At 41.0% G+C, this 13,192-nt stretch overlaps 1 protein-coding gene across 1 annotated transcript in view; it reads right to left on the bottom strand.

Annotated features, from left to right (window-relative positions):
• Positions 1 to 983: 983 nt before the first annotated feature.
• The window catches only part of LOC126189120 (uncharacterized), a 34,218-nt gene continuing 22,009 nt past the window's right edge, over positions 984 to 13,192 (bottom strand). The window contains exons 4-5 of the mRNA XM_049930921.1: positions 4,479 to 4,634; positions 984 to 1,043 (exon numbers count right to left, since the gene is read on the bottom strand). Of these exons, the coding sequence (XP_049786878.1) occupies positions 984 to 1,043; positions 4,479 to 4,634 (216 nt within the window). The remainder of the gene's footprint in view (positions 1,044 to 4,478; positions 4,635 to 13,192) is intronic.

Genomic DNA, 13,192 nt, shown 5'->3' with positions numbered 1-13,192 from the left:
ATGACGGTACGCAGTAGACTGGTCTCGAGATCAACATTAAGAACACCTTCGCTTACTGCTGTTGTCTTTACAATTATTATTATAAATATTACGATCACTTTTACTGTTTTTATTTGTCTTGAGAAGTTTTAATTACTTTGTCTGTAGAGATCTTTGATGCTATTATGGCAAAGTCAAGGTACTAACCGAATAATAAGTAATACAAGGTCTAGTAAAAATTTATATCCGGTATTCGAAATAAGTTTTTCGCTCATGAGTGAGCAGAAGAATCTGCTATGAAATTGAACCACATTGAAAGTATGATAGTCTGACATTTTAATAATCTGATCACACTTAGGCACAGACTAAACTATTCCTGAATCCTTTGATGGTGGCCCTTCAGAAAAATGGGTTGCGTTCTGACTATCTATAAATTTTCACCCCAGTCTCATAAACTATATGAACAAAATTTTCAGTATATTACATATCACATACATGAAGTAAATTCAAACCAGTCTTGTAACAAAGACACTTACGATTGTAGTTTGCTGCATAGGAATTTGCCCAAATCCACTTAAAATTTAAAATAAAAGTACTCTTGTAGGCACAGCTGGACTTCTGAACTTGGAATATTGGAACTCACATAACACGTTAGTTATCACTTACGAATTGTTAGAAGCACATTTTCTTGTCTTTCTGTGACAGCAGTCCAAATTCTGTCTTTTAAAAAGTCACCTTCTGCAAAACACAATCTTCCTCTGTTTCCAAATAATAATAAAACAGAAAAAGATTGGGTTTTGCAGAAGACAGTTTTCAGAAAACCAAATACAACCTTTCAAACATGAAGTGTAGTCTACTTTGTATCCATGCATCAGATGAATATTGGAAATGGACTCGACAACAATTTTTTTTTTATTTGTGATGTTTTTACAGATTAGATTGAACGTTATTCAATTGTGTGTGTGTGTCATGAATGATGTTGACGTTTTCTCCTTTGGCAGCCCTCATACACTGCTATGGAAGTGATACAACAAGTTCAGCAGGGCATACGTTCCATTAAGCACCTGTCCCAAAAAGAAAATTGAGTAAACATATTAAACAAAAACTAAGGTTTTTGCTTAGTCATGCAGAAGTTAAACCAAGACATTGTACAAATTGATGCTACTTACAACCAAATTTAAAGCTATTCTCAATACTTATACTGTAAATTGTCTTGTGGCATACTAGATAACTAAGAGTGTTTCTCTTTTAAGTGACACAAAAAATACAAGCATACAGCTTAAGCTGTTATCAGGTTCTTTAAAAGCAAACTTTCAATTTGGCAGTGAATATTCAAACAAGAGAAATTCTTCTTAGCTTCCAGATACTAAGGTACATTACTATTTTTGGCCATTGTAAATTATTTTATGGTCACTCAAATAATCTTAGGTCCAGCACCTCTTTCTGATCCACTGGTTTGATCTAAGCAAAACGGCGTACATGTACTGCTTGCTATAATATAATCAAAATTCTTGGCACATGTCGTCATGTCTTTGAGGGCTACATGGGCAGCTTTGCACAGGTGAGCTGGGAAAGGAGGACAGTATGGACTGAGAGAGGGGGAAAGAGAAGGAGGACAGACTGTGAGGGTATACGTAGTGATGTCTGGAGGGAAGGATGAGAGAGAGACGGACAGGTGGGGGAGAGGCAATTGACCTGATAGATTGATGGGTAGAAGATTGGCAGATAGAGTGCAGAGGATTAGATGGACAGAAATATGGGTAAGGAGGGAATGGTCAAAGAGACAGGATAGAGGAGGTGATTGACAGATACTCATTATACAAGGAGGTGAACAGATAGAGTAGGATAAGGTGGTTCGATGGAGAGAGCGAGAGAGAGAGAGAGAGAGGGGGGGGGGATAGAGGAGGAGAAGGAAGAGGCGGAGTGGGAGGAGCAAACAGACTGAAGGGAGGAGAAGATCAGTAGAGAGCAGGGTAGGATGAGATGGACAGAGAGAAAGGAAGGAGAAAATGAACTGAGAAAAAGGGGAGTTGAAGAAGGACAGAGAATGGAGGGGGAATGGTCATATAGAGAGGGGTGAGGAGGAGCTGAACACAGAGAAAGGAGAGGAGAAGATGGTCAGTGTGAAAGAGATGGACAAAGGGGGAGGAGGAGATGGTCGAGGTCGAGGTGGAAAAGGAGGTGTGTTCCGTGTATGTGACATACACATATGGAAGCGAAACAGCGAGGAAAAAGTGTAATACACATATGAAAGACTATATTTGAGTGTGTGTGTGTGTGTGTGTGTGTGTGTGTGTGTGTGTGTGTGTGTGAGAGAGAGAGAGAGAGAGAGAGAGAGAGAGAGAGAGTCTCCTTCTAAGTCATTAGACTGAGTGCTACCATATTTGGTATACCTGCTGCTTATAATTTGGCAAGGAGTACTGAAGGGTGGGAACCACCTACTTCATGTAGGTGTGGCGGTAGGAGTGAAAAGATTTGGTATCCACTATCATCTCGGTGGCCATGCAAGACAAGCATGTTATGGGAGTTGTATCAGAATGCTTACAAGTGGAATATGTGCAGGTGAAGGTAACTAAGCAAAAAGAAGGGAAAGGATAATGAGAGTGGAGGATGAGATGAACCAAGGATAGGGGGAAGGGGGGGCAACATATGGACATGGAGGTAGGATAAGGTGAAAGACAGAGAGAGCGCTCGGAGTAGAGAAGACAGACAGAGAGGAGAGGAAGAGATGGACAGACAGAGAGATAATGAGAAGATAGAAAGATGGAGAAGGAGGAAGAGATTTACTGAGGGAGAGGCCAGAAGTAGATAGATAATGTGGGAGGAGGGGAGGGACAGAGAGAGGGGACAGAGAAAATGGAGGGTGAGTGGGATAGGAGGGGGAGGTGTGGGAGTCAGTTGGGAATGGAAGAGCAGAGCAGTAGCTGAATGGAGAGATGACAAATAAGGAGATGGACAGAAACATGACAGAGGAGGAGATGGACAGTGGAAGGGGATGTACGATAAAAACAGAGAAAGGAGGAGGAGGAGATTGTCAGGAATAGTGGAGGAGAATATGGACAAAGAAAATGGGTGGAGGAGATGGACAGAAAGATGTGGAAGTAGAAGATCCACAGTGAGAGAGAGAGGGGTGAGGAAGCGATGAACTGAAAGAGATGCAGTTGAAGGTGGATAGAGGGAGGGCAGAGGAGGAGATGAACAGAGAAGGGGGAGGAGGAAATGTAAAACGAACAGTAGTAGGAGCGGAAGGACTGAGAGAGGACAGGAGCTGTGTGCAGTACATGTGCTGTACGGGAAGTGGTTAAAAGCATGTAGTTAACAAACTTGGAGTTAAAAGAGCTGGAAGGAAATTTGAGTTTCAGTGTAGAAATCTGGCAGTGTAGAATCCTCCTACAAAACACATTCAGAATAATTCTCAGAAACTTCTGTGGAGAAGACGGGAGTGATTAGAAGAGAGATAACTAATCTCATCTGCCCTCCACCCCCATGCACACAATAATCCCATTCCTACAGTAAAAGAGTACAAAAACCTTTTTCGCACCAACGGTGAAAGTGATTTGTCGTGACATGCGCGCCACAAGACCCTCTAACTGGAAGATTTCCACGGTCTACGACCTGTCAAAAACCGTAAGATTGATTGTAGCAGAGTCCTTAGTCTGGGTAACTCTTATTCCTGTAATCCACCTTTTTCTCCATAGATGGAAGCTCACGTATGGTCAATAGGATCTAATCAGGCTACCTACCTGGCCACATAAATCTCATAATACCCATCGGATAGTCATGAATCCACTTTTATATTTAACAGGCGCAATAGCATTATATCTGAACATGTAACTTCCGGAGTTGTATCTGTACTTGTACGTGATCAAACTATTTCCACTAATGTCTGAGTCATTTCTGCATAGTTGCCCTATGATGCCGACAGCAGACGGAATAGATGTCCCATTTCACACTACGTAAATATATACGAGCACACCACATGTCTGTGCGTGATCATTCCGGTAAGCAATCATTTCATATGGTTCCAAAAAGCATACCGAGGAAGATTCTCGTTCTGTGACACCAGAAACTTTAAATTTCGACCGCAGATCGTGTAGAAGGTGAACTGAGTTGTACTTTCAGCTTGACGCAACCACTTTTCAAACGCTGAACATTTCTAGCTCCCCAGCTAAAATTAACAGCTACTTTGTTTGAACTGATTTACACACGGTAAGTTTAAATAGGTCGACTGCATGATAGAATGAATGAATGATCTGTTTACAAAATTGTACCTCATAGCAGTACCTCTATAAAAAATATGGTCACAAATCTGCAGGAAGTGTGATATTTCTTACATTTATCTGTCTAAAAAAACTATTCTTTTTCTTTATTTTCCAAGTTTCTGAGAAAAACGCCTTATCTGAAAACCCTGCATTTTCACATTAACTAATACCTCGTTAACTTAGTGTCTGCATGTATTTCGCAGAGTTTGAGATACTATACGGTACGTTTGCCCTGACCTGAAGCAGCGTCTGCTTAGACAGTTTGGTCATCTTGCCCACTGTGATCTCGATCGGTCGCACTGTCGCTGTCATGAAGATGAGCACGCTACGTCTGAAGCGGACGTCGCACTCTGTCCAGCCACAGCTAAAAGCAGACTGCATCAGCTTCTCGCTCTGAAGCACAGAAGCAAACACAAAAAAATTGTTATGCCTTTGTGGTGTTCTTGTTGTCGATGTTGTTGGGGTGAAAAAATTGGAAATTTGTGATAAGTTCTATGGGACCAAACTGGTGAGGTCATAGGTCCATAGGCTTACACACTACTTAACCTAACTTAAACTAACTTACTGTAAGGACAACACACACACCCATGCCCAAGGGAGGACTCGAACCTCCAACAGGGGGAAGCTGCGCGAACAGTGGCAAGACCCCTTACACGGCACGGTGTTGGGGTGATGGTTCCGGTAGTGGTAGGGGTTGTGGTGGTGGGGAGAGGGGTGTAGCTGTGTTTGTGGCGTGTGTATGTTTGTGTGTGTGTGTGTGTGTGTGTGTGTGTGTGTGTGTGTGCGTGATTGTGTGCGCGCGCCCGCGCTCTCTCTCTAAAGCGACAGACTAAATACAACGTTATTACACTGAGAAGACCCCCAGCGAGCACACAGAAGTCTCGCAACACGACGTCAATGTTCTCGAGTAATGTCTGAAGTAGAGTTGGAGTGAACTGACACCATGAATCCCGCAGGGCTGTCCATAAATTCGTAGAAGTACGATGGGGTGCAGATGTCTTCTGAACAGCACGTTGCAATACATCCCAGATATGCTCAATATTGTTGATCTCTGAGGAATCTGGTGACCAGCACTAAAGTTTGAACTTGAGTTGTTGATCTCTGAGGAATCTGGTGACCAGCACGAAACTTTGAACTCAGAAGAGTGTTCCTGAAGCCACACTGTAGCAATTCTGGACGTGTGGAGGGTCACATTGTCCTGTTGGAATTGTGAAAGTTCGTGGGAATGCACAATGGACATCAATGGATGCAGGTGATCACAAAGGATGCTTACGCACATGTCACCTGTCTGAGTCGTATCCAGACGTATCAGGTGTCCCATATGACTCGCACTGCACACCATTACAGAGCGTCCACCAGCTTGAAGAGTCTGTTGCTGACATGCATGGATCACGGATTCATACGGTTGTCTCCATATCCGTACACGTCCGTATGCTCGATGCAATTTGAAACGAGACGTATCCGACCAGGCAACATGATTCCAGTCATCAACAGTCCACTGTCGGTGTTGACGGGCCCAGGCGAGGCGTAAGACTTTGTGTCATGCAGTCGTCAAAGGTACACCATTGGGCCTTCGGCTCCGAAAGTCAATATCGATGACGGTTCGTCGAATGGTTCGCGCGCTGACACTCGCTGATGGGTCAGCACTGAAATTTGCAGCAATTTGCAGAAGGGTTGCATTTCTGACGCGTTGGAGGATTCTTTTAAGTCGTCATTTTTACCACTCTTGCAGGATCTTTTGTGGCCGCAGCGATGTCGGAGATTTAATGTTTTGCCGGATTCCTAATATTCACGGCACACTCGTGAAATGGTAGTACGGGAAAATCCGCACATCATCGCTACCTCGGAGATGCTGTGTCCACTGCTAGTGTGACGAATATAACACCACGTTCAAACTCACTTAAGTTTTGATAACTTGCCACTGTAGCAGCAGTAACCGATCTAACAACTGCGCCAGACACTTGTCTTCAATAGGCGTTGCCAGCCGCAGCGCTGTATTCTACCTGTTTTCCTATCTCTGTATTTGAATACGCATGGGTAAACCCATTTCTTTGGCTCTTTAGTGTATTTTACTCGTATTTGTAGAGCTAAAATGTGTAAAAGGATCAGTTAAGTGCCTCTTCGGCAGCGAGAGTATCTGAATCCAAATGATAACCGTTAATTCAGTTTTGGGTATATTGTAATTTCTCTGTAGCAGACCACGCGGATGTGAACTTGATATTTTGCGAGGCTCAGTCGATTCCTACTTGCCTGCTTCTCAAAAACAAGTTGTAAGATTTTTATTTTTCATACAGAATGTTTACGCTGCCCATTGCATTACAAGTACTATGGACACAGTTATCTTTCTCATTCATGGATGCTATTACAACAATCAGACAACTTATATTCTATTAATAACGTTATACGTTTTGTACAGATTTCATCGCATTACTGTTATCATCATTCTATATACTCTATTCGAGTGATGGCGACGGAGGTGAACGGACGTGTGTACGATCTGAGGTTAAACGACTGTAATTTTCTGTTTGTACATGGTTTATTCGTTAATCGAGTGCATGTGTCGATTCGTTTGTTATTAGCGAACACTTAAAAGTGTTCGCGTAGTCGATTGTGGTATTTGGTTTTCAAACGTATACAACCAAAAACCACGGCTGGTTACGCGACCAGCCACGCTGCAGAGCTACAGTCACAGTGTCATGGCATCGAAGCAGCAGTCGAGCTTTCCCATACGTGAGCAAATGGCAGATCCCTGACCGCGTGGTCGCAGCTGACGTATACTGCCACAACATACCGTCTTTCATCTGTCGTGCCTAGCAACACCATCTCTCCAGAAGAAGCGGCTTTCAGCGACAGCATACCTGAAACTGCCACCGACGGCTATTTTACTTCTCTAAAACTAGTGACAATCTTTGTAATTTGTTGCCTATGTTCCAATCTTTTGCCTCTACGAGGATTTTACAGTTTCTTTGTCTCAAAAATTCATAAAAATCAGTATATATTTTTGCGATAAGTAACATGTTTTTCAATTCTTTGATTGCCATTATGAGCGATTTTAATTATTTCACTGATAAAGGTTCTTCCTCAGGTTGTTCAGCAGACTGTAACATGTCCATCATAGATACATTCGAAATTACTGCACACATTCAAAAATGTTTCTTCAGAGTCATCTCGGTGAGTGGTATAACATCCGGTACATACATTACACACCATTTGTGTATCGTAGCTGGTAACATCTGTATTTTCCTTAAGCAAGCTGAACATGTTCACCGCAAGAAGGCGGCATAACGATTAAGGGGACGTTTCTGCCGCTCGGCCGTTTCAAAAGTTCAAACACACGAGTTGTTTTTCCAGTTTGTTTCCCTTCGTACCCAATAGCTCAATTGTTAATCAAATGCATTAATATGGTCGCGTTCTTGGACATATACGCGAAATACTGTCAGGGTCCAAGACATTAGATTATGCTCACATTTAGTCTTTCCGTCGTACCTCACAGTTCATTATTCAAGATTTCAGTAAAATGCAATCGTCGTAGATTTCATTTGAAGTCAATATTTTTTTCAGTCCTTATAGTAGTGCATGATGAAATTTGCTGCAACTGTAAAGCATGTGGCCACATAAAGAAATTTAGTTCAAATCTTTTCATTGATGTAAGTGTCGTCTACGACTTCCTGCACTTAAAGACACGACATCTGTAAGTCAGCCAGTGCAATAAGCGCTGGTGCAGCGTAAACGTTACACTGGGAGGAACGAGATGTCGACAGTTCACTTTGACATTTTTCAAACTGTCTGCCAAACACATAAAGCGACAGCGCTTCTTTGATGTAGAAGTGACAGACTACACAATGAAAAGGTTAAAAGTTTTCTATAACCTTCAGGCATCAAATGTTGATCTGTAAGATCCAGTACAAGATAATCGAATCTCTGACATTACAGTCGATTCAACAGGTGTATCCCAAACTATAAGCATAAGTAATTTGCCATCTGTCATAATTTCCCAGTCAGAATCTGGATATTATTCTTAATTTCAAACTAGCTTCTGCCAAACAGCCATTGCCATCTGCTCCACGTAGTCTAACCTCCAATCGTTCAATTCCGAGACGTCTCTGAAGAAAAATTTTTGAATGTGCGCAGCAGTTTCGAATGTATCCTTGATGGACATGTTTCAGTCTGCTGAACAACTTAAGGAAGACCCTTTATCAGTGAAATAATTCAAATCGTTCACAATGGCATCTAAATAATTGAAAAAGATGTTACTTATCGCAAAAATAAATACTGATATTTATGTAATCTTGAGACAATGAATTTGTAAAATCCTCGTAAAGGCAAAAGATAGGAACATAGGATGCCCGCTGCCATCAGCGCCCTCCCCAGTCCCATGTTAATGCGCATGACAGCCGCATTAAGGTGAGGCCGATCATGATGCTGAAATAGTTGCACGAAATGCACATTAGTGCCACCAGTTTGAGTAGCTATCTTTACCAGGTCACCACCTACATCATATTCCCCGTCCCTGTCAAGACTGTTCCCTGCTACATCCACCATCACTACCTGATCCTCCTTCGTAAAATTCCTACATAATTCCCCTATGCTGTCAGTCACTTGAGCCAACCCTGCAGTAGGCTTCACAATGCTGATGACCTGGTACTCTCTCCCCAATGCTTCTTGCAACTGCTGGCCCACACCTCTGCCGTGCGGACTACCTAGCAGCAGAACATTCTTTCTGTAAGACTTTGCAACTAACCTATTCCTCCTAATTGCTGAGAACTGCTGCATGTTTTCTATATCTACAACTACACGAGGATCCTCTCGACTCAACTCTGACAGTTGGTCAGATCTATTGCATATACGCTAAGTAAAACTGTCTGAATACCTCCTCTTCCTAGTTGCCTTCTTGCTAACTGCCATTTCCCATTCCCTACCACCCTTCACCCTCCTCAACGCATCTAGTTCCTCCTTTGCGCGTTGTCGCTGCATTTCTACTACAGATTCTGCATTCCGAAGAGAGGATCTCACTAGAAAGCCCACTGGCTTCCCCACTGCATTCCCCCCAATGAAAATACTTTGAACAAATCCCGCACAGTAATCCACTAATCACAAACCTACGACAGAGTCCACACTTCTTACTCATGGTAAAATTTTACGGTTAGTGAAAAAAACTATATGTCTACGTTACCAAAGTTCAGTTACACCAGTATAACTATTTATAAAACTAACAATAGTGGTTTCGAATTCTCTGTCTACTAAGAAAGCAACTACTTGTATTATTACTACTACACCATAGCTAATACCAATACCAACAAAGCTTCACAAAATTATTAGCTAAAACCAAAAAATTCAAACGGCCACTAGAACACTAAACGAAGTTAAAACACTGAATGAAAATTTTACTGAAATATTTCACTAGAAACAGTAAGAAACGTCAGTTGAAAACTGAAGCACGAGATATACTAAACGACTTCAACGCAAAGAAAACGCTAAAAAACACAGCAAGTGAACGTTTCCAAAAGTTTATTAAATCGCTATTTCGCCACAAACGGCACGAAACGCCCCCGAAAACTATTAAATTTAATAACTGTATAGCAGTGCACAAATAAGTTTGTACGTACTTAGCTTTATACCCCCCCTCCCCCCCCCTCCCGCTGCAGCGCCCGCCACAAAGTGTAAACACACTACTGAGGCGCGAGGCTTACATGAACGACGTAAGCATACTCACGAATAATAGACCACTAGAGTCAATAACACAGGAAGAAATGCTGAGATTAATGAAAATCCACTAATAAGTCACTTATACAGCAAATATTAACACAAATAATCTTTAAAATAAGTAACCGAAGGCTAAAACTTTATAAAATATAACGAGCAATTTCAACAGCAGTGCAGCACACGTGACGTCACACCAAAGGCTTCCTTTACCAGGATACAATTAGCTGCCTGTTTTTCAAGGAGTTCCTTGCGGGGTGGGGGAGTGGCTATGCAAGTAAAAAACAGTATTTCATTTGAGTCCATAGACGTATGACGACACTGTATTGAACAGATATTTGAATGTTGTGCACGCAATTTGAATTTATTGAAACCACCTCTAATTGTTGTTTATACGTCTCCTAACTCCGACTTCAGAACATTTCTGCACAAGCTAGAGAGGGTTCTTGATTCACTTTGTCGGAAGTACCAGAAATTAGTTATATGTGCTGACTTCAATATTAATTTCGTACATGATGGTGCAAGAAAAAGGATGTTGGTAGGTACCCCAAATTCACATTATCTGATGCAGACTGTGTTTTTCCCAATTAGGGTGCTGGGGAACAGTAGCACAGCCATACACAATATTTTTTATTCTTCGTAACTAGATGGGCATTCTATTAGTAAAAGCGTGAATGGCCTTTCAGACCATGATGCATAAATTTTAATTCTAAAAAGCTTTTGTACTCCAACAAACGTCATATTTAATTGTAAACTATGTAGGAAAGTTAATCCAACAGCAATAGAGAGTTTTGTAAATCTTGTCAAGATACAAGAGTAGCAGGATGTCTATAGTGCCAATAACATAGATGATAAATACAGTGCTTTCCTTAATACATTTCTCATGTATTTTCAGAGTTGCTTTCCATTCGAACGTTTTAAACGTGGTACTAGCAGTAATAGGCAGTCCGGGTGGCTGACTATTGGGATAAGGATATCTTGTAGAACAAAGCGGGAATTATATCAAAATGTTAGAAGTAGTCACAATCAAGCTACAGCAGCCCATTACAAACAGTATTTTAAGGTACTTAAAAAGATTATTAAGAAGGCAAAGAGTATGTGGTATGCAAATAGAATAGCTAATTCACAGGATAAAATGAAAACCATATGGTCAGTTGCGAAGAAAATGTCTGGTAAGCAGCACAAGGTAGACGATATAAAGTCAGTTTGCAATAAAAATATTTCTGTTATTGATAAATCAGATATATGTACATTATTTAACAATCATTATCTGAGCATTGCTGGTGAATTAAAAACAATTATTTTCTACAGTGTATCATATAACTTTCTTGGCAAATGCCTTTCCGAGACTGATGTCTGAAATACTCCTCTGTGATACAGACAAGGAGGAGATTGAGTCAATAATTAAATCACTGAAGACTAAGGACGCTCGTGGTTATGATGGAGTGTCTAGCAGAATATTAAAACTCTGTGCTGCATATGTTAGCCCTGTATTTAGTTATATTTGTAATTTTTCCTATAGGAATGGTCAGTCTCCTGAGCGATTAAAGCACTCAGTGGTAAAGCCGCTTTATATAAAGGGAGAAAGGGATAATGTAGATAATTTTAGACCTATTTGTATGCCATCAGCGTTTGCAAAAGTTATTGATAATGCTATGTATGTAAGGATAATTGATCATTTTGTATCACACGATTTGCTATCAAATGTACAGTTCGGCTTTAGAAGTCGTTTAACAACTGAAAGTGTTATATTCTCTGTTCTCTGTGAGGTACTGGATGGGTTGAAAAAAAAAAGTCTTCGAATGCTTGGAATATTTTGTGAATTAACTAACGGTCTTTCTAATTTAGTGCAGCCAAAATGTACGTAGACGTAACACGATATATAATTTTTTTAGTTTCAACAAAGGAGTTGGAATTCTAAATCTCATAGGCAGTAAACCTCGATCATCAATATTGCACGATGAAACCACTATTGACAAGGGGGAAAGACGTGGCAGCATGTTTGAGTGCTAATATATTTTCATCGTGAACCAATCACGAGTCATATTACTACGCTCCACAGCTGCAATGGAAAAAAGTAATGTTGATCTAAGTCTACCCAGCCACTGTTTCATACGATCATTTACTGGCTGGAAAAGCAGCGACGAAGGAAGTTGCACGGATCATAGATTTATCATTTGCGTACAGGAACACAGTCAGTACATTACATTGTCTGTGGTTGAGATGGCAGTAAACATATCCTCGATTAGAAAAAATTATATAACTTTGAAGAGTATATTAAAGAAGAAGAGGAAAGTAACCATCTAAAATCAACTAATGCAATGATTTTAAGAAACATCGACACGGAACTGAGTACCTAGTGGTAAAGGAAACGGACATGGACAGATTCACTCTACGAAACTATTACAGATGAAGTACGCAAGAAAACTTCATAGCGAAAGAGCCATTACGAACAGCCTGAGAGGCGATTAATCCAAGGCGGACAGCCGCATTAATAATGCAGAGGATAAAAACTAATTCAGTAAGGCGATTGTATCAAAGAACGACGAAACATTAAGAAATCAACGTATAGACGTGTATCTTAATCAGAAGAAAGAATATACAGAGGTCATCTGTATATAAAAACCGCAATAATTGACGGAATATTGTAGTTCCACGTCTGGGAACAATCCATAGAATGCTGTCTATCGTTTAACATCGGGAAAAAACAAGATGTTACGATGACGTCTTACTTAATGGATACACTGAACTACAAATTGAACTACTTTATATCAGTGAATAAAGGTAATGAATACAATAAAGAGGCGAGGAACTTCATTGCTGGAAGAACAGAAGGCGATAAGGATTTCACGCAGCAGTAAATACGCGAAGTACTCGTTCATATGAATCCCAAACGCCGCCAGGTGAAAATGGCATTCATAGTGCAATTCTACAAAGTGTATTCAGCACGTTCACTCAGTTTGTTTGTACAATGTACAGTCGTTGCCTTAAAACCGGATGCCTTCAAAACTACGGAAGGGAGCTAAAATAATACCGGTAGTCAAGCCTGGAAAAGGTCGCAGCAAGCAAGCAAGACGAATACTGTACGTAAGCCACTGCACCTCAGACATGAGATGCAACACCTGGAAAACATTCTGAGGAGCGGTACGTACTCCACCCGTTATATAAGAAGTGTCACAGAATCAAAGACTCGGCGAAGTCACACATTAGACAGAGGAAACGTATTTCACTGCGTTAATTCAGCCGTTTCT

This window comes from Schistocerca cancellata, chromosome 1 (genome assembly GCF_023864275.1).
Source record: "Schistocerca cancellata isolate TAMUIC-IGC-003103 chromosome 1, iqSchCanc2.1, whole genome shotgun sequence".
Taxonomy (NCBI): domain Eukaryota; kingdom Metazoa; phylum Arthropoda; class Insecta; order Orthoptera; family Acrididae; genus Schistocerca; species Schistocerca cancellata.
The sequence above is the reverse complement of the archived record's forward strand: the minus strand, read 5'-3'. Positions and strand labels throughout refer to the sequence as shown.